The 21702-nt window shown below is 34.5% G+C and overlaps 2 protein-coding genes and 1 long non-coding RNA gene across 3 annotated transcripts; all 3 read right to left on the bottom strand.

Moving 5' to 3' along the window:
• Positions 1–482: 482 nt before the first annotated feature.
• On the bottom strand, positions 483–5138 carry LOC110701162 (vesicle-associated membrane protein 721-like). The gene is made up of 5 exons (XM_021878749.1): positions 4750–5138; positions 2790–2931; positions 2585–2705; positions 1281–1343; positions 483–1033 (listed from the first exon to the last, which is right to left on the bottom strand). Exons 1-5 carry the CDS (start codon positions 4937–4939, stop codon positions 881–883), a joined length of 669 nt encoding a protein of 222 aa, XP_021734441.1. The 5' UTR covers positions 4940–5138; the 3' UTR covers positions 483–880.
• A 4515-nt stretch (positions 5139–9653) lies between these two features.
• Positions 9654–12757, bottom strand: LOC110701161. Its single transcript, XR_002507325.1, has 3 exons — positions 12618–12757; positions 12069–12443; positions 9654–9852 (listed from the first exon to the last, which is right to left on the bottom strand). It is a non-coding gene; the product is annotated as an uncharacterized LOC110701161 (long non-coding RNA).
• A 705-nt stretch (positions 12758–13462) lies between these two features.
• LOC110701160 lies at positions 13463–20930 on the bottom strand. Its single transcript, XM_021878748.1, has 8 exons — positions 20722–20930; positions 18761–19052; positions 18112–18210; positions 17328–17945; positions 15914–15978; positions 15459–15820; positions 15021–15256; positions 13463–14879 (listed from the first exon to the last, which is right to left on the bottom strand). Exons 2-8 carry the CDS (start codon positions 18923–18925, stop codon positions 13710–13712), a joined length of 2715 nt encoding a protein of 904 aa, XP_021734440.1. The 5' UTR covers positions 18926–19052; positions 20722–20930; the 3' UTR covers positions 13463–13709.
• Between the last annotated feature and the right edge of the window lie 772 nt (positions 20931–21702).

The raw sequence follows: 21702 nt of genomic DNA, 5'->3' as shown, positions 1-21702 counted from the left end.
GACTAATAAATCATAAGTGAGGTTTTATTGATAATTTAAGTAGTTCTTTTAATCTTTTTTTTTTGAAAAAAAAAAAATCAATATTTAACTATTTTATTTGACAGAAAATGGTTAAAACTTAAAAGTGGACGACAATACATTAACTACTGTGGTGTAACATTAGACGAATATAAACAAATTAAAAGAAAACACAAAATAATACCGAGTACTTGGCAACATTTCAGAAAGTTTAAATGAAAACACAAACTATAGTTATGCGACTATTCTGCCGAATATGAGAAGTGAGAACAAAGCAAACGGGAACATCAATCGCCAATTTATACAACAGATGAAAAAGCAATACTCCGTATTTTGACTTTCAACAATCACAACATTAAATAAAAATAATTAAATTTAAGAAGAAGAAAAAGTGTCCTCTAAGTCTTTAAAAGACAGTTGTGCAGTTGTTGAATCTGTGAACAAATATTGATATTCCGTGATCATGAAGAGAAAAATTGAAGTCCATCCATATGAATTTTTAAACCAAAATCGTAATCGTAATCAACAGATAAGACCAGCGCTTCACCCGCAGCTTTGAATACAAAAAAAAGGCATACATTTACCACGATACGAAATTCCCGTTTTATACTTAAGACCTATACACACCACAGTTTGGAACTGAATACAAGCATTCACATTCCAAAGCGCCAGCAAATAAATGCGAGATTCTACCAAGAACAGTTAAAAGTCTGGACTATTATAAAGATGGAAATCAACATTAGGAACGGATGTATTCGAGACCGACTATAGCAAATATATTTCACCCAAGCTTCCGACCAAAACACCCCAAAAACCCCTCCTCCCCCCCCCCCCCCCCCCGGTAATAAAGGGAACTAGTGAACTAGTTCTTTGCACAATTGAAGCCATGACAAACTGACAACACTATGATAAGGATCAGCGCAATGATGATACCCAGCACGATAAGCTTGATCTTCATGTTCTGAAGCCACATCTTCCTCCTCATCTGTGTTCCTTGTTGCCTGAAATCTTGTGCCTACAGAAAATACACGAAGGAATACAATCATCAATGAACATAAAACTACATAAAGATATATCAAAGAATGTACTCAAGACATCAATCAACAATTTACAGTATACTTCCCACTCCATTAGCAAAAGGGTAGTAGCCCTTCACAACCCATTAGCTAAAGGGTAGTTGCATGGTTGCTTCAACATGTCTTTTTAGGACATTATATTGAAAGGGTTAAGATCAATAATTTTTTACAGCAACTATCACCAACCTGTGAACGGAGATTTTCTGTCTTGTCAACAAGAAGCTCTATCTTCTCACCACGATCTAGAACCTGTTCAAAAAGGAAAGCAATAATTAACATTCAAGTTTCAAGCAACGAAAGTTAAAATATCTATTAACCTATACTAAAAGCGAACCTATAATGACACTTGGCATAATGTCATTCATTTTTTTTCCTTAATTATTATATTATATTTTAATTTTATTATATAATTATTTCCTCATTTAATTATTATATTTTATTATATTCTTATATATTCTTATCATATAATATTTATGTATACATAGTAAATATATACACCGTATCAACCATATCATTCACAAAACAGAAATAATGTGAAAAGTAGTATAAAATCTTTTCAAATTTCCAATATTCACAATACTATCTACATATAGTTTCAATTCACCATTAAATATCAAATTTATGCATGATTAACAATGCATACGAGTAAAAAAATTAATTTTACATATATAAAAAAAATTCTCCAACTTTTATTATGTGATAAAAAAATTATTTTAATTAAAAAAGAAAATTCATTTTGGTAGCATAGATTCTTTGTATAAATTTTAAAATTATACATAAGGTTTATAAAAACAAAATCACTAGCAAAAGTATGCTTCATACAAACGTACATAACATATATTGGAAAATTAAATCTAATTATTTGATTGAGTATAAAACATATTTTTTTGGGGCTCAATCAAAACCTTGAACTGAAGGTTTCTAAGGATAATTTGACCTAAATTTTATATTTCATAATTATATTAAGTTTTACACTATTTTTTGTAGTTTCTAAGCATAACACGAAAGCAAACCGAAATCTGACTCGAACTCGACCTGCTGACCCAAATTGCCACCCCTAATTGGTTTAAACTAAAATTCAAGTTATTTTTATTATAACTATTTTTTTTGGATAAATTATTGTTGAATTAACACCACTATTTATTATTTATTTGTTCTAAAATTTAATTATAACCGTGCATGGCACGGGACTTAAACTAGTTAGAAAATAAATGTGGAGTATAAAAAGCCCCATACTTCCACAGAATCAAAATTGATCAACTGGGATTAATCAATCGTGTCCAATTTAAAATGTCATACACTAAATCATGTGACATAACAAGATTTGCAGAGCAGTTTTACTACATTCATCTCTATTTCATTATTCTAGACAGGGTATAGAGGCAACAGCACTACAATGAAGATAAACAAACTCGAACAATTCGTTCCTATCCCAAACCATTACTGCCACCAGCCATTAATATGTTAGTAATCATGTAAAATTCTTATACCTTCTCAATATTTTCCATCATCACTCCCTTGACTTCTGATATCTGAGCCTGCACCTTCGCAAGCTTGTTCATCTCCTCTGGATGATCAACACAGTATTGCATGTGCTCCTTCAGCTTAGGCCTAAAGAACACACAGATGTTAGCATGTGTACATAGGTTCAAATATTCAGGAGATGGATGAAAATTTCATGACCAAGAAAACTACCCAAAATCTTTGTTCAAGCTTTTTGCTTGAGCAGTAGCAGCTTTTCCACCCCCATATCTTTTGTTAAAATCATCCTTCACTCGCTCCAAGAATGCCATTGGAATCTGCCTTCCAACAGATTCAACTGCAACTACACAAAAAGCTGCAACATCCAAAATATGGGTGAATTCAGGCCCTAACAGAGTAACAGGTACAATAATGTGGGCAGACTAGATAAGAAGCGGTAAATGTGACATTCCAAGCCCCGTAAAAAAACAGACACACACAAAACTAAAGCTAGATTTGAAACATGCAATGGATCTATATCACATATCACAAGCGAGGGTCCAAGGGGTAAAACGCATATGAAGCCCCTTCAAAAAGATAGTTGGCTCAACTTGCACGTTATTGGCTTAGTTAGCTAACTGATTCATATCTACAGACAGAAAGAATGAGCATTCAAAGGCTCTAGGACAGGCTCTCCACCATCCTTAAAACTCATTCAACCAAGACAGCTCCCAAAAACTACTCATATTCTTGACCAGCACATGCAATGATGGGAATTTATCATACACCAACTTCAAAAACACATTGTAATACATCTCTCATAAGTCCACCCTAACGCATTAGCAAGAGCTCAAAACCAACTGAATCATAGCCCAAAAAAAAATATTGCAAAACTTTAAGAAGCCCAGTATCTTCCCAAAAGTCTATCAGACTAACAAATAAATTTAAACGCCCAACCCCATGTCTCATCCAGGAAGAACCAGATTCCCAACAATATTGTAAACAAGTTTCAATCAATACTCGGCAAATACTTAACTGCAGAAAACAAGCAGTACTAACAGCATTTGCTTTGGCTAGAAATAGATTCACTAATATTCCTTTTGAAGTGTAAAAAGGCTAACTAATTATTAATAAGGAAACCCAAGAGCTACATATTTTAAATCCTTTAAAATAATAGTAACATCTAGTAGCCACTGGGACTAGCAAATTGACAATTATAGTGTCAAGTTGTCACACTTCAGCTTACTTCCCAAAAATACTAGAATGCACTAAATATATCCAGCAGCTCACACACCACAAACTGAAGACAACAAGATTAACAATCAATCCATTTCTTCTTATACCAGCTTCCCACTAATCCTCGAAAAAATCTTACGTAAACAATGCCATCTCAAGCTCATTCAGACCACATGCACAAATTGCTGATATCAATGAATAAGTTATTCAAGCGAAATCATTTTCTTCTAGCCATAAAAGACATTATGTTCAAAATTCACATATGAAACAATCCCAAACTAGCAACCTTTTCCTCCCTCAAAATACGACCAATTTTCGTAATTCTAGTTTAAGCACCACTAAAGCCTAAACTCCAAAAACAACATAACTAAGTGGGTAAGATGAAAATTCACATCAAAAACACCTTCAACTCCCAATTTTAGCAAAAATCAGCATCAAATCTAGATAACCAATTTCTCAAGCAAACTATACCCAAATTACTTGGACACAGAATCTCCCATCTGAACTCCCCTCAAATAAGAAGAAGGCCCTCATCAAAAGAACCACAGCTCTAAAATGAAACATTGTCGGCCATGACTAGATCAAACAGCAAAATCTTCTGTTTTGGACAACAACTAAATCTGAAATCCAATAGATCAATCGCAACTTCAAGGTACAAAGAACTACAAACACCCAGAAAACCCTAGATACATCAGATTTACAACATATATTCCCAAATCGAAGAATCCAACACATACCCTTCACTGAAAATCCAAAACCCACAAGAAAAATCCATAGAATTACCCCAGATTTCCTCTACAAAAACTCGGCAATAGAAGAATCCAGCTCAAATCCAACACTAAGAACCCCAAAACTCAACAGATCAAAACCAATTCAAATAATCACACCAAACATACATAAAAACGAACACAACACCCAGAAAAAGGGGGAGAGAGGAAAGAGAATTAGGGAAACATACTGAAGCCATCGGAGACGAGGAAGTTGAAGGTATGACCATCGCAGTTGTAGGTAAACTTGTTGTTGGTAGCTGGAAGTTTCTGGAGACATTGAGATGCGATGCCTGTGAAATTACCAGTAAACTCCGTGTACTCTGCTAGAATCACCGTACCTCTTGCTACAAAACTGTAGATCAGATTTTGTTGCCCCATTTTCTTTCTCTCTCCTCAATCTAACACGGATCTTTGATGTTTTTAGAGAGAGAAAGTGAGGAACGTAATACCCAGTACGGTATAGATGAAGTTAGAGAGAGAAATCAAGAAATTTGCAGAGATTGAAGAAGAAGATGGTTGAGACTAGAGAGAAAGGAAAGGGTAAGAGAGAGAGAAGGAGATTGGAAATTTAAACCCTTATTTTTTTATTTTAGGGACTTTTTGAGTTTTGAAGGCATCTAATTTCTTTCAAATGTTTATTTATTTATTATTTATTTATTCATTTTTACATTAATTTTTTTAAATCTTAAATTAAGGAATTTTATTACCAGTAACCCAGTAATTGGGAGGAGTGAGATAAGCAAAGAAGGCATTTTCTGATTTATGGGTCCAAACGGCGCCGTTTTGGTGGGGAGGGTCGAGGGACAATAAGTTGTTGACGAGTCATGTTAAATTCAAATCTGTAATTTGTTCATCAAACTTGGAACCTATAACCTTGTACTTAATTTTTTTTTTTTTAAAAAAAAATTATTGGTAAAAACAAGCTTAGGAGAGAGTATTACACAATTACGTAGAAGACTTAGAGCATGTTCACATTTACTAAACTGAATTGAATTAATTGGAGCTGAACTGAATAGAGCTGAAATACACACCCTTAGAAGCTACATGTGCTAATCGTATTAGAAACAAATTTTTTGTTTTTTGTTTTTTTTTTTACACATTTACTTCCCTTTCAAATAATGCGAGTATGAGATTCAAGTGGTTATTTAGATTCCATATTTCATTTTCCTAATCTAAATGGGTTGATAATATAAATAGGGAGGCTCTAAAACCCTAGCCTCCATTGTTGAATTTTGAAGGGGCTTCCATCGGATTTACCTGTGGAAAGCCCCAATCATTGTTTTCTTTTGTGCCTTTTCTCTTGCTTTAGGTTTATAATAATTCTTCCTCTTCTAAGAGGAATTTTTCTCCCTCGAAAGACAGGGTTTTTCTTCCTCTTTAGGAGGATTTGGCTCCTTCGAAAGATCGGGTTTTTCTTCTCTGATCTCTTTTGAGGGAGGATTTTCTTTTTTATTTCATGGATTGCTATAGAGTTGTTTCATGGGTAAAATTTTGTGCGGTATTGAAAAAGAGATTAATATTTCGACAACAATCGAACGAATCAGACGAAAATTTTCTGCACGGTTACAACAGATCGATAGACCCTCTCGCCGAAAAAGGTTGTAAATCACAGCGATATGAAAGAGGGTAGGAAGAATGTACGATTTGCAACGACGATCGTAGCCTTGCTTACAAAATGTTTTTATTTGATTCAATTATTATGTATTTGTTAGATCTAAATTTCTTTGTAGATGTCGTATGACTTATTTATGAATCAATTTTATTTCAAAAAATAAAAATAAAAAATAAATAAGGAGTGAATTTTTTTTATTTTTTTTTTTTTGACAAAGAGATCTATTAATTAAAAAACAAGATTACATCCTAAGCTAAGTAAAAGAAAATAAAACACCACACATACACTAAATTCTAACTCATACAAACTAAACTGAAACAAAATAAACACTGGTAAAATGTGGCTTTTGCACTTGATGGAGGCCTGATTGTTGGGCGAAATCCATGAACAACAGTGGTAAAACCTGTCAAAACAAATGACATTTGTGGTATGCCTTGACATCAACCCATAATACCTGCTGACTGCACTGAAGAAGAAGATAGTGTAGAGGCTGGGGTAGAAACCTTGAAATGGAACCAAAGGACACCAATAGAGCTTGATAAAACATGGGAAAAGCAAAGAGAACGAGAATCCATGGCCTGATTGAGAGAAACTTATGAGCAAGACTTGATGCTCACAATATGAGCAATCCCAATGACCTATAGTCAAGTGGGATTCTTGACTCATTACTACAACTTGAGTCACATTTCCTTGTGACTCGGTACCCATTTGAAAGGGTACAATTGGTCTATCCTTCATGAATGGAATAAGACACAACTTCATTAGAGCGCTATGAACCCCCAAACATTGTGTAAGGGAGCCTCTTTCAGATAGAAATTTTTAAATGCAATGACTTCAAAGATCACTGCAAACTGACAAAGGAAATAACCTTTCATTGTTAATTCCCTTACGACCCTCATACACTCAATCAAAGACCATGAAACATAAAGTTGCGTTCTTCCACAAACCATTACTATAACACAACCCATAAACACCCTGCATTCTAAACCCTGCAAATCTGCAAAGTGAATTAAACATCCTATATGAAAAAGAAATTACTACATGTCTACATCCAACCAAATAAAGTGCGGCAAAATTTCATATACATTGTTACTTCATAAGAAACACTTCCTATATCTAACCAAATAAGCATTAAATGTATAACTAAACTTTCAATAATATTTCCCTCAAAAAAAAAAAAAAAAAAAAAAAAAAAAAAAAAAAAACCTTTCAATAATATACATATACGAAATATAAGAAGTATATAGTAATCCAAAAATACACTTGTTTGTTTGTAAATACTACATAAATATACATAATTCAAACTCAAACGGTAAAATATAATCACAAGGGAGTAGGGCGTGTGGAGTAGATTAAAGTAAGGGTGAAGGGGACAATGTCGGTGTAAGATGGCCTTTTGTTGGTGTTTAGTCTTCCAACAATCGATGGGTGTGGAAAATGGAAATAGTAGTGGTGTGGATCCCCCCACCTACAAATATTATACAACTACTCTACATGTGTTAACTTAATCTTTTATTATTAATTTTAATTTAATTTCACATTAGATTGAGTTCTCAATTTAAAAATAATTATGTACACATGATATACAAACATTTAACACAAATTAAAAGTACATATTATAGATTGACATTGTTAGTAAGATACACTCGTATATAAATTATATGATTATAAGATAAAATTATTGTTAATTAATGTGATTAATACTTTGTATTTCATTATACTCCATAGTTCATACTAAAAAAAATTTACTTTTGTAAGTACAATACAAGTGTCTCATTTTCCTTTTTAAATTAAGATTCACATTCACATATAATTTACAAGTAATAAGTACGAATAATAGTATAAAATAAGCATAAAAGCTTTTAAGAGTGGATTTTGTATTAAATCAGAAAACGTTACTTAACCTAACACATACTCCATTTATAGTACTTTAATTCCACCTTTCTTTTCTTTGGAAAGAAAGCTTTGCTTCTTTGCTAAGTTTGAACATACATAACTCATGTATTTTGTAGATTACATCATTTAGTTTAGTTTAAGCTACTAAATTGATGCAAGATGAATTTCAAGGAACGTATGAGTAATATAAATTAAGAAATTGCTCATATGGAATTTGCTTTTGTTTGTAATCAAAATTACATGTGCATGAAATATACATGAAGTCAAGTCTCCAATCTTTGTAAAAAAAATTTCCCATTTCAAACATGCAATTTAAATCAAATGACCAAGTAATCTTACATGTTCACATTTCCAAACAAAATATCACAAGAAATAGAAAAAGAAAAGGACGTATTCATCAAATTAATACAAAATCATAATTATTGTCCACTAAACATTGCAGGACATCACTAAGAACCAAAAAAATAGTATCATATTATAGCCACATCATCTAAACTTTAATCCTTAATTTCTATTACCCCTTGATAAAAAACATAAAGTTGCCCATCTTATACTTTATACGAAGTATTAATCAACATAAATTGGAAATTATATTTTTGTATTTTATAATTTGAATACTTACAAATACAATTTTTCAGATTTTTATTACAAGTATTAAATGTGGTACCGAGTATATTATTGAGGTAGCTTAGAGGGGTTACGAGGATCTTCACTGTACGTAAAACTAAGATCATTTTTAGCTCATAAAATACGAGTATGTGCAAAAAAATACTTTGATAGTACCGTGTACAAAGTACAATAGGTCGTACTTTAAGAAAATGTCATACTAAGATCATTTTTTAGCTCATAAAATACAAGTATGTGCAAAAAAATACCTTAATAGTACCGTGTACAAAGTACAATAGGTCGTACTTTAAGAAAATGTCATACAAAGTACTAGGAATCTACATCTATCTGCCTATAAGCCCAGAATTGGTGGTTATAGTCTATGATAATAATTTCAACATTAAATTAAAGTCTAGGAATGTATTTCAGATAAGAATAAGTCCATCTAGAACTCTAGAAGTTCAATGATAAATTGCATATACAACCAGTGAAATGTCAATTTAAAAATGGTCAAAAACAAACCACATTTTTTATTGGTTGTTGATAAGTTCTGGAGTCGACATCATTGTTATGTGGGACATGAATGAATTATACCCAAAGTTGTAAACCACAGTAAGATTCCAAAGATCAATCTACACAAAAGTTTCAACCATAGATGACCTTTGTGAAAGCCAAAGCCAAATTATTATGGATAGAATTGATTCTTACTGTTGTTTCAAAGGCCGCTGCAACCCAAACGGACCATGGCTATAGAGGAGAAGGGATTGAATTTAATGAAAGCCGAAGAAGCCACAGTAGCCATTAGACGGGCCACAAGGGTATGGGACTCACCTCTCCCATCAGCGCCGTTAGGATCTCAGATACAGAGTTTGAAAAGCTATGATCTCTATGTAATGCACCTCCACTGGGTACATTTCAAAGAAAATGTGACAAGGAACGCCAGGCAAACCCGACAAAGGTGCTACATAACCTCAGGTATAGTCAAATCAAACAACAATCCTCAGAGTGATCAAGATGAGTATAAGTTTTGGTTATACCACAAATTATTCGGCAAATCAAACAAAAGTCATGCTTATAAATTTTGATAGGTCACTTGAACCATACAAAGATCAATGATACTCTCTTTCATTGCCCCACTGTCGGACTAGAGTCTGAATCCAATTAACCTTGCTTCCAACTGTCAAACAAAAAAAAAAAAAATCAATGTGATTCCAACTATGCAAAAAACATATATACAGAACACTCCAAAACAGAAGTGATGATCAATTAGACAATAATATAACTACAAGAACATGGAGTATCAGTATACATGTTAAAGAAATCAGACAGTGCAGTCCGCAGGCATTATCAAGGGATTCAAGGGTCAATATTCAACTGGACTATCAAAGATAAGAATTAGGAAATAGTTGGAAGCAAAAACAGCTAGAGCCAGTTCACTGAAGCAAAGCATGTGACAGAAACAGCAGGAATGTTTTACATATAATTAGTATCTCATGATAACATTTTGAAACGCCTAACTCAGACAGAATGAAAAAGTGAAATAACCAATACATGTGACATTAGAAGGCTATGCATATTAGAAATAGAAACCCATCACTTGAGTAAAAATCCCGAGTCCCACCTACCAAGGTAGATACACGACTGACACCTTGACGGTTGGCTAAGGCACATATTATCGAGAGAAACCTCCCTAATGAACCTAAATGAGATTTTTTCAATTGAAATCTCCCTTAATGAGACTTTTAATAAAGGTAACTACATATCTATTTATAGAATTACAAAACACTAAGATCAAAAGAAAGCTGGGACCTGATTATTCTACCTTTGCTACTGAAGTGCAATTATGTTGTGGTAGTATGCATGGCAAAAATTAGCCAATATGACCGAAATTGAGTGATCTGGATGACATATAACCTGAATGTTGTAATTTATATATCTCTTGCTCAGCCAACAAACACTAAGAATGGATAACATGTCTGTACCCACATTCCACAATGTCCAACATCAAGAATAGCAAGCATCAAATTGAGAAGAAAAAAAAAGGCCAGCCAGTTCTACAAAATCAGAGAACATGAACTTTAACTTACAAAGCAAGGCAATCGCAGATCACAAACTTAATGGTATGTCTCACCATTGCTGATATTGTGATGGCAGTTAGATTTGGCAATAAGATGTAAAATTCAAAGTGCAAGAAATTCTTGTTGTTACGTAACATTCCTTTCACTAAGAAACATACAATTGTTGTCCCGGGGTCTAGGGGTCTAAATAAAATCATTGGTTGGCCATGAGTATCATCAAAGTATGTAATATATCCAATCAATATATTGTCATCAGTAAACGCATCAATATAACATTGTTTTGAACCTTCCAGGAGTTGCAAGACTTGCAACTGGCACTCCTTAAGTCCTTATCGACTTTTATTTAAGTAAATCAGCAACTAATAGCTAAAGAGAAACCAACGGAGAACATACATAACAAAATGGAAATTCAAATGACTTCTATTATTCTATATCTACAAAAGCCATCCTTCAAAATGATCACTTAAAAAGGTATGACAGGTAAAGGTAAAGCAAAGAGTTGCATGTTTCTTATCACACTCTGGCTCAACACTTCAAATGACCCAATGCAATAAATCAATCACATGATCCATTTCACAGAAGTTTAAAGCTTTCAAAATCACCAGCTTATATATCACGAAAAAAACGACACAGAGCATAACAGAACTGCTTAACATAAAACACCTACTTTGAATAGATCATATAGAGCCATTATATCAATTCCAAATTCATATCCAGGCCACCAACAAAATTAAAGGCATAATGCATACAAATTAATGTCCTATTGTCCTACACTTCGAATAAGACTCATCAATCTAACAAAAGAATTAAAGAATCACAACAAACACAACACATTAGTCTTATTCTTCAGAAATTTGCATAATTCAAAAGTCATGCTTCCCATAATTAGGAATTAGATCATATAGAGCTATCATATCAATTCCAAATTCATTTCCTGGCCACCAACAAAATTAAAGGCATAATTCATACGAATTAATGTCCTAGACTAAGAAAAATTAAATGCAATTTACTGACTACTCAATTCAACAAAAGAATTAAAGAATCCCAACAAACTCAAAACATAAGTCTTATTCTTCAGAAATTTGCATAATTTAAAAGTCATACTTCCCATAATTAGATCTTGTATACAAGAGGGGTATATTGTACTATATACAACACTATTTACCCCAAAATCATAAACACTATTTACCCCAAAATCATACTCCATATATGATTTGGGGCGACTAAACATGTTGTATACAATACACCGAGTTCAACACAACAACAAAATACAACCCAATTTCAATGAAAGAGAGAAAAGGGACAAGCATACTACCATTGGCTTGAAAATTGTTCATTTGCTAGCAACTTCTTGTGGGGTTTTAGCATTGATAGAGATAGCATGAAGACCAGACTGAAGTTCATCAGCTAAAAGATCATACACCATACGATGTCGTTTAACAAGATTTTGACCCTCAAATTTAGGGGAAACAATCTTCAAATTGAAGTGAGTTTCACCACCACTGTAATTAGCTTCTCTCATAGCAGCATGACCAGCATGTTGATGTGAAACATCTTCAATTTCAAGAACACTTGCTTCTAATGTTGATTGTAGCTTCGTCCTCATTCGATTTGCCCTTGATGCTAATGCACCCATATTCATTACTCCTCTTGAACCCATCAAATTTAATCTCTTTTTGTTGATGAATTCCTGAAAAACAAGCCAAATAATCAACGAAAATAATAAAATTTAGGGTAGTTTTCTGGGTTTGGATTAATTTGATTGATGGCTTAAGTAAGATGGAAAACAATCAAGTTAAAATCTCAATCTTTTGCAGAATTATTTTACAGGATTTTTTTGAAAAGGGTTGCGAGAATTCTTTACCTTTGTTCTGCTCGTCTGTTTTTAGCCAACGATATCAAACTAGCCAGGACAAAATTTTAAGCAGATTTTGAGATTTTCCGAATACTGTATTTTAAATTTGCTGGATGTATATGTATCCGGTCAAAAAAAAAAAAAAAAAAAAAAAAAAAAAAAATATATATATATATATATATATATATATATATATATATATATATATATATATATATATATATATAAAATGTTGTATGTATTAGGGTCTGCCCAACATGTTAATTTTCGACTTTGGGCGGATTTAGGATCGTCCGGTGATAAAGATTGAGGGCATATGTAATATAAATTGTACATATTTATCAAAGTTTATGCGGAATAATTTATCTAATACAAACCTCATATTCATTAAAACTTAAACCTTTTGCGATTTTAGGTAGTCTCTAATACAATATTGTTCGAAGTAATACATATGGTTAGAATAAGGGGGAAATAAGAAAGTATAGGCATGCATCGACTCCAATCAACATTTAGGTGAAGTCGGTATTCAAGTATTAAAGACTATCAGTTATCTTACATGAGCATTGTGGCGAACCATCTGAAAACCAATCAAAGTATTGAATAATGAAGTATTATTCTGTATGTTCACCAGCATCATCATTGAAGTACATTGCAAGTCCTTCCTTCAAAATTAGCATTAACTTTTGTCATTTTACTTATGAAGCTTCGTAACTCTATTTACTTATCATATGAACATATTTTCCATTGTTACCTACTTACCTGCCCAGTTTTCTTTTTGGAAAAAAGTCTTTAAGTGCTACCCCTGATACAAAGCCACATAGCCTTTTACAATGGCCAAGTATTACATAAGAAAATGGAAGTAATGGCTTGCATTATAAAAAAACCACAGCAACGCCATGAATGTCAATCAGCACTTTGCACGTCTGAGCTGCAAGCATATCAGGTCAATAGAGAAGGCACACAAAACAAAAATCACAGGGAGCAAAACTCAGGAACTGAAAGGTCAAACAGTTCCCAAAAAACTGTTCTATGAATACATGGCTGTACATTGGAAACACATTTGTACAAAATCCCGCGAGAGGTTTTACAATGATCTCCTCGCTAATTACTCCTAACATTAGCATCATCTGATATTGTTTCCTCTGATGAAGCATCACTATCAATTACGATGAGGTTATTAGCCAAATCTGGTTTATTAGTCAAGGGGTTGCCATACTGATGACTCAAGGGGTGTAGACAAGCAGGTTTAATATTGACTGGATTCTTTCCTTTACAGGTTGTTCCCGTAGTTTCTGGAAATGCGTGGACAAGCTGATGTCCTCCCATTGGAGGAAGAGTTGACATCGGGGGTAGAGGTGGATAAAATGGCCTTGAAGGAGTGCTGATCGGATCTTTAAGCCAATGAGGTAAACAATTGTTCATACCCAAGGCCATAGCTGGACCATCAGATGATACACCTCTAATCATAACACTAGCTTGGACATTGTTGAACAAATAACTACCAACACTACTAGCCATAGTTACATGCCTATTAGCATGAGCTATCCCATAACTCAGAGCGCTGCTTCTTGAGAAGACATCATCATTTTTAGCATACATATCTCCTAGAGAAAGCTGAGTCTCAGCTGCAACATTCTCTCTCCTAACACCAGTCCCATGACAGCCAACAGGGCCATGGCAGTGTAAATTGTAAGCATCTTGTGGCTTCAGGTTTCTACTTGAAGGTACATGTTGCCCACTGAACAACTTGTACTGTTCTCGTCCCCACTGACCCTCTAGGTCTGCTGCCGTTCTCCATGGAGCAAAGCGCAACCTTGGATCTAGTAGCATAGCATGCCAATTACCCCTTCCATGCCGCCTCAAACCAATCCAAAGAGAATCCAGCTCCTCATCTGACCACATATCTGGACAAGGCTCAAACTTGTCCAATGAGATGTTCCTATTTCCCCTCAGAGAAGTAGCTTTAGTATTAATACTATCAAGTAATAATTTGTGTCTTACAGATGCCTGGTCAGGAAATGACTGAACTGGATTCTGCTTGTAATCACAGGTTCTGACATTACAATTCTGGAATAGGTGTGTTGTAGGGGCATCTTTGGAACTTTGACCTTCATGTATTGGCCCCGTGGGAAGGGATGATCCTAGAACAGTCGAAGCTTGTCTTTCACTATCTAAAACACAAGCATCATTTTGCTGAGCTTTGCTGTGACCATTCTCAAAAAGAGTACTTGACGGAGTGATTTGACTAGTTTTCACATCTTCTGCAAATAGCTGGAGGCAATGCAGAATGACATGTTATCTTATCATAAACATAATTGCAGATGAACACACAAATATGGAAAGAAAGCAACAAATAAGAGAATTTGAATTGCATGTAACAATTTTTTTTCAGAAACACTCTTCCTTTCCTACCTGCAGACATGTGGATTTGGGTTTAATTTTCGTCTTGATTGAGGTATGAACACCATTAGATGAATCCTCCACTTGACCACTGTCATCTCCAAACAATTCAAAACCCTTGCTCTTCATATTCCCATCTTGCGCGACTTTTTCACTATTTATGACCGTTGAGGAATCCTGAATTATATCTGAAGCCTCCTCTTGGACATAAGATTCTGGAACCACGTTGCAATCAATTGCACAAGCACCTGGACACAGATTTAAATTTAGCATGGAGCTTCAAAATTCAAACCTAATCTAAAATTATCAATTTCCAGACCACAGCATGCAGATAAAGCTTACAGACATGCCAATAAGTACTCCAGTAAGCCAAAGTATCAACAGGGAGGTTTCTTAGAATTAAGACCTATATCACAGTGCCAATAAATACTAAAAAAGAAGTCAAGATACCAAGTGGGGGACGAGAAAGGTCCAATGAATTTGAGTGACGACACCTATGTTCCACTCTTTCGGCAGCACCATTTTTCAAGTCTGAGGAATCACTTGTGAGCTGAGAGTCACCACTGGAAGCTCGACGTTGTGATACAAGCTGCTTATCTGTTTTGCAGGCTAAATTACAGGAGGTGGCCCCAGTTTCATCATATGATGAACACCTAACATCATCCTTCTGAATGCCAGTACTTCCTATCACATCAAAATAATGAAAAGCGGAGGGAATTGATCCTGATGTCTTAATTGCAGCTTGATTATCAGGTGAGGTGTCCACAACCAAGTCTTCCTGGGTATTACTTGTTTTCTCAGATTGCCTCATGCTGCCATTGAATATTACAACTAATTAAGCATGCAAAAACAGCTCTAGAAGTAGGAAGTGAACAAATGAAGAATATAACAAACATTTTACATACATCAGATTTTCTGCACAAGAATGTCCACAAGGACATGAAGAGTCTTTTATTTCACTGCTACTCATCTGTTACACAATTAGTTGAGAAGCATTAGACACTACCTAAAACCATCATGATATGAACAGAAAGATTCAAAATAAGATCAGAAAAGTATAATATATCGGGATAAGCTGGTGATCATGCAATTTAAGAGGAAGACCTTCAACTAAAAGCAATTTTACCAGTATATAACTGCTCCAACCCTATCTCACAAACAGCCTCAGTTTGTCAGATGAAAGAGATAGTCAAGATTCTAAATAATCTAATATATACTTCCTCCGTTTCTACTTACTTGACCCATAGCCTTTGGCACAATATTTTAGGAGAGGAGGGAGAAATTGTAGTTGGTACACGTGGTTTACCTTATTACCCCAATTGTTGTCCCCACATGCACTTTACAAGGGTAATTTAGAGAATTTGTCTACTAAAAGCTTACCAAATATAGTATAGATCAAGTAATATGACATTTCACAATTCAGGAATATTAGTCAAGTAAATAGAAACAGAGGAAGTAGATATTAAGTCTTCCCATATAGGAATAATCTAGAACTAATTTACTGGAATGAAGAAGCTAGCATTGAGTGACAACTTTGCCAGCCTTACTGGCAAAAATTTTACACAGGCATAACAATAAAGCACTAAGTAACATAAAATCAGCAGTTAGTTTAAGAGAATCAGCACTCTTGAAATTTTTTTACACCAAGAAGTCAAGAGTCGGCAAACAACATGACACGACAAAATCCAGACATGAAAATTTGGTTACGTATAGTATATTCATATACTAGTATAACAAATTGATTCTAGTGTCAGGTTTTCCAGTCTGTGAAGAACAATAAGGTTGGTGTAAAGAAACAATCAACCAGTTTATCTTTTGACATGACAGCAAACCTGAGTACCTGACATGACCAGCAACAATCAACAAATAGTTTGACTTGCAAAAAACAGGAACAAAGGTATAGAAAAACAAAGCAGCCCATTTGTGATTTCTGGCCAGCACCAACCCTTACATTTTCTTTTTATGCCAGAGGATCTGAAATGGAGTGCTAAAAGCATATATAAATGTCCCTGTATTGATGATTGTGCCATTTCATCTACATAAATAATATTTATGATATTGATTTTATGTTGGTGACGTGCCCAAAACAGAAAGAGGAGGTTCGCCAAATGAGACACAAATTGGAAAATATGACCCTTATTAATTCAGGGATTTCAGAACTTCAGATGCCTAACAAACAAAAATTAGCCATACCCTCTCAGAAAGATGACCAAGTCTTCTCTATTTAGACCACAAACAACTATGACCTACTGAACCAAAACATAATGAAACCAGAACCTAAAAAAAAAAAAAAGAAAGAAAGATTACAGAGGAACTTACTTTAACACAGCTTTGACAAGGCACATTCATATTTTCAACATCACTACATTTGATTTTCATATCCAAAGATTTCTCAACTAGAATGTAATCCTTTGACGCCACTTCACATGTACAAGAGGGAACAGGCCCCAAGTCACACTCTTTGATGACTGTGTCTTGTTCTCTAAATGGTAACTTGGTACACATACCTGCACCACACTCATCTGCTTTCCTTTTCAGCCTTCTACTAAAAGTACGAAGTGGTACACTAGATTTTCCTTTTGCAACTTCGGAATTACACAAATCACTTGGTTTAGAAAGTATATTAGAATCCTTCTCCACTGATTGAGAAACCGAACCATCCTGCATGCATCTCTCACCGTCCAGATAGCTGGAGTGAAGTGAACAAGAACATTTCTTAATGGAATTTGTGGTTTCTCCTACAGACGCTTCAGCAGATATATGTTCGCCTGACGTTTCGAAGGTCTTATCCCCAGGCAACTCATGGGAGGCAAGTACCATTTTTCTAGAGTCAGTTGTATCAGATCTTTGAACATCATACTCCTCTCCAGGTCTAGTTGAATTGTTGAGTGCAGGAGACAAAGAAGCAGCGGGCATTTCTTCCCCATGACAGACATGCTGCATATACATATAATTAGGAAAAGAAGGGAGAAAAGAATTAATTTTCTTTTTCTTACCCCCCGGCAAGCTCACACATACACACAAACAATGACGACGAAGGCAATGGAAAATCATGACTTGTAATAGAACAAAAATTACCAGTAAAAGAAAATATATAAACAACCTGAAGCTGGAAATCTGTCTGCTGATTATTAAAGGGTTCAAGACAGCTTCGACGGTCCATAGTGCAGTCCACATCATTGCAATTAACGCTCTTGCAATTCTGCATGAAAAATTAGACTTTAAGGGCAAAAAGATACCATTCTCCAACATAAAGCAATATATTTCAGTTAGAGGGCACTTTTATCATGCCTTCATTAATAAGCCCCTTCAAAACACCATTAAGGATGTTAGCAAGACAGTGACACCACTTATAGCAATAGCAACAAAGGTACAAAACCTAGAAGATCTTTTGAGAGATTATATATGGTGCAGTCGCTGATGCAAAAATGGAAGCAATGGGCCAACTTCTGACTTTCTGAGAGCTAACATCAAGCCAAGGGATTTTTCAGCAAGCAATGACCAAAGGACCTATATGTCCAGCTTAAAGGATTTCATCAAATTACATGATAGTGAAAAAACATGGAACAAAGTTTGGCATGAACATTTATACCAACAGTTAGAAGGAAAAGTAAGGAAAGTGTGCAAGAGTAATATATTCGTGTTTCACACTCAATAAAACTTCTTTTCCCGATTTCCAGTTCATTATTACACAATACTCTATTCTAAATGCCTCTTTAATCAGACAACATTTTCAAAACAGTTGTTCTCACCTTTAAAACTTTTTCAGGACTCTTAATCTTTTCACTGGGGGCATCCTGATGTTTGTCCTCTTGAACATCCAAAGAAAAATCAGCAGAGGCATCCGCATGCCCAACACCAGAGCATGAAGATAAGCGCTTCCGCTTGTATGTAAAAATTACTTTTGCAGTAGACATCTAACCTTTCCACACAAGATTCTACCACAAAAACTGATGTAGTTCTGTAAAACAGAAAATGTAAACAAATCCGAGCTCTTCTGTACCACCTGGAATCACATCATTATATGATTGTACCAAAAAGGTTCTGCACAGTTCAGAAGACAACACAAGCCACAAGGATATCAAAAGATTCGCCAATTTCCAAAGCTGGGATCTCAATAAGAAAATCACTAAAGTATAAAAGCATAAATACACTAGACAGCAGATAGCAATATCTTAATTGATCAAAAAGCACGTTTTGTATAAATTTAGCACAAGTGTATACTCCTGAATCCCTAATTATTTGTTGGTCAACATGGAAGTACCGAAGTAAACAACCGATAATATTATCATCATAGTAGAACAGCAAGAGGATAATCCTGTGTGGTATGGAAAACATATAACTCATGTCAAGCTCTCATTACTGCCAATTACGGGTTGATATATCATGTATACACCTATATAGTGTCTCAAATGGTTATACAAAGGGATTGAAGTGATGCTACACTGCAGCAGAAAAAATTCCTACGTTGAAATATAAATTCCATGACAAGTTTAACCTTAAAATATATAATCCCCTTTCTTTCAGCTATTCAGTACCATACTAATGCCATGTGCATTGCATAATCCTAATATGTCTCCAAAACTGTGTGCCAGAGTCTCAAGATGGCTCATTTACGGACCAGTACATAGAATTTTTTGCAAACAAGGGAGCCTCACAAGTCAGGTGGATGGGCACATGAGACATGTCACAGCATGTCACAAACATCAAGCATAATCAAGCATTTCACTGTTGTAATAACTTAGTACATATCGACAAAACCTATTCGCACAGATTAGTTAGTTGGGAATTACTACTTGTTCAGAGAAAACAACGAATGAGATGATCATAATTAGCTCCCACAAACTCCATTTTAAGTTCCCTACTACCAAAACATCATAAGCTAGCTAAATCAAGAGAACTAACCGCTAAGAAGCTTTCCCACTCTTTAACTAAAGGCATTCAGTAATTCACTTCATCCTTGGGCCAAACCATTCCCCAAAATCAAATGCCATTCCGTCCAAAGGTCATGCCAAAATAAGAAATGCTTTTCGGCATTCACATTTTAGCATCTTCCTCATAATGCTATCTTTGCCACAAGCTCATGAAACTCACACACAACCAAAATTTCATAAGCTAGCTAAAGTGAGTATATCAAACAGAAAATGCCAAGAGCTAAGATCTTTCCAACTCTTCAAACTTTTACTTTAGGGCATATACCACACCCTTGGGCCAAAGAATTCTCACAAGAAGAGGTGCGCTTCAATTCTGCCTCATCCTCATGAAATCACTATCAACATGAAGTATGAAACTCACTTCTAATATAGTTCTTGACACATATTTATCTAAATACTTGAAACCCTCATAATGCCCTTTCACAAGATTCACAACAAATGATAAAACATAATCTTGATTCTTGAACAACCCCAAATTCACTCATACATTCCTCTATTTTCCCATTATTAAATTTCAACTCCCAATTCAATAAATTCCCAAATTAAACACAAGCCCACTTTTTTCCTTCCAATTCTAATTCAAATTCATGTTTCTAACTTACCCAATTCCAAATTTCTAAAAACTACACAAACAAGCTAACATAATGAAACCCAAACAAACCCCAAATTAACACAACATTTTCAATCATAATACAACTCAATCAACAAAGAACAACACAACAAACATAATTAAATTAAAATAACGATAAAATCCAGAAATAATTGAATAAAGTACTTACAGAAGCAGAATCTTTACAGATAAAGAGGAGAGAGAAAAATAAAATAAAATTAAAAAAATGAAAAACAAAAAATGGGGAATGAAATTGGGGAAGAAGAGGAGAAAATCCAGCACCGTCTGAAAGTTTCTCTCTCCTGTGGGTAGTTTCTCTCTCTAAAATGGTAATGAAGGAGTTCTTGGGTTTGTCTACTGCACCACTCCTTTTCTTATTATGGCACATTCTATTTAATTTTTTGTCAGTATTTAATTTATTAATTATAACTAAAATTGAAAAGGAAATACTACGAAAATACAGTACAGTATATTGATGGATACGTCATTTCGAAAAAGTGGGGCCCAATGTTAGACCTTGTGTATGTGTTGGTGTTTCTTTTCAGTGTTTCTCTCTCTTCTGGGAAATCTGTGCTTATATTTTGTTTCTCTCTCCTCTCTTTTTCGACCTTTGCGTGTGTAAGTGTGAAACAGTGAAAGAGATTAAAGAAGCGAGCTGGGTTGGGTTTGATGGATTTGCAAACATTTGCCTGGATGTTCACTGTTGACCGTGAAAATGTTGAAAATTTTATGGAGTATTCCGTAACTCAATCCGGCTATGGGCTTGTGAGTTTTGACTAGAGTTGGACGAGAGACGGGCCGGTACAAAATACAAACTATAGACTTAGGGTTTGTTTTGATTTACCAAACTAAACTAAATTGATTAGAGTTTGGTTGAACTAAATTGTTATAAGAGAAGGAAATTAGGAGTTGAGCTGAATTGAAATTCAGTTTATTTCACCTTCAATCAGTTTAGTTTCAGCTCTATTAAGTTCAGTTCAACTCAACCCCAATCAGTTCAATTCAATAAATTGAAACAGGCTCTTAGAGCTAGTTCACCTTATACTAATTCACCTTATATTTGTTTACCTGATCTGATTGTTTGATTTAACCAAACTTTGACCGTATGTGAATAACAATTCATAAGAAAAAATGTATTAAGTTGGGTCTT

This window comes from Chenopodium quinoa, unplaced genomic scaffold, assembly GCF_001683475.1.
Source record: "Chenopodium quinoa cultivar QQ74 unplaced genomic scaffold, ASM168347v1, whole genome shotgun sequence".
Taxonomy (NCBI): domain Eukaryota; kingdom Viridiplantae; phylum Streptophyta; class Magnoliopsida; order Caryophyllales; family Amaranthaceae; genus Chenopodium; species Chenopodium quinoa.
Note: the sequence above shows the minus strand (reverse complement) of the source record. Positions and strands in the feature narration are given on the sequence as shown.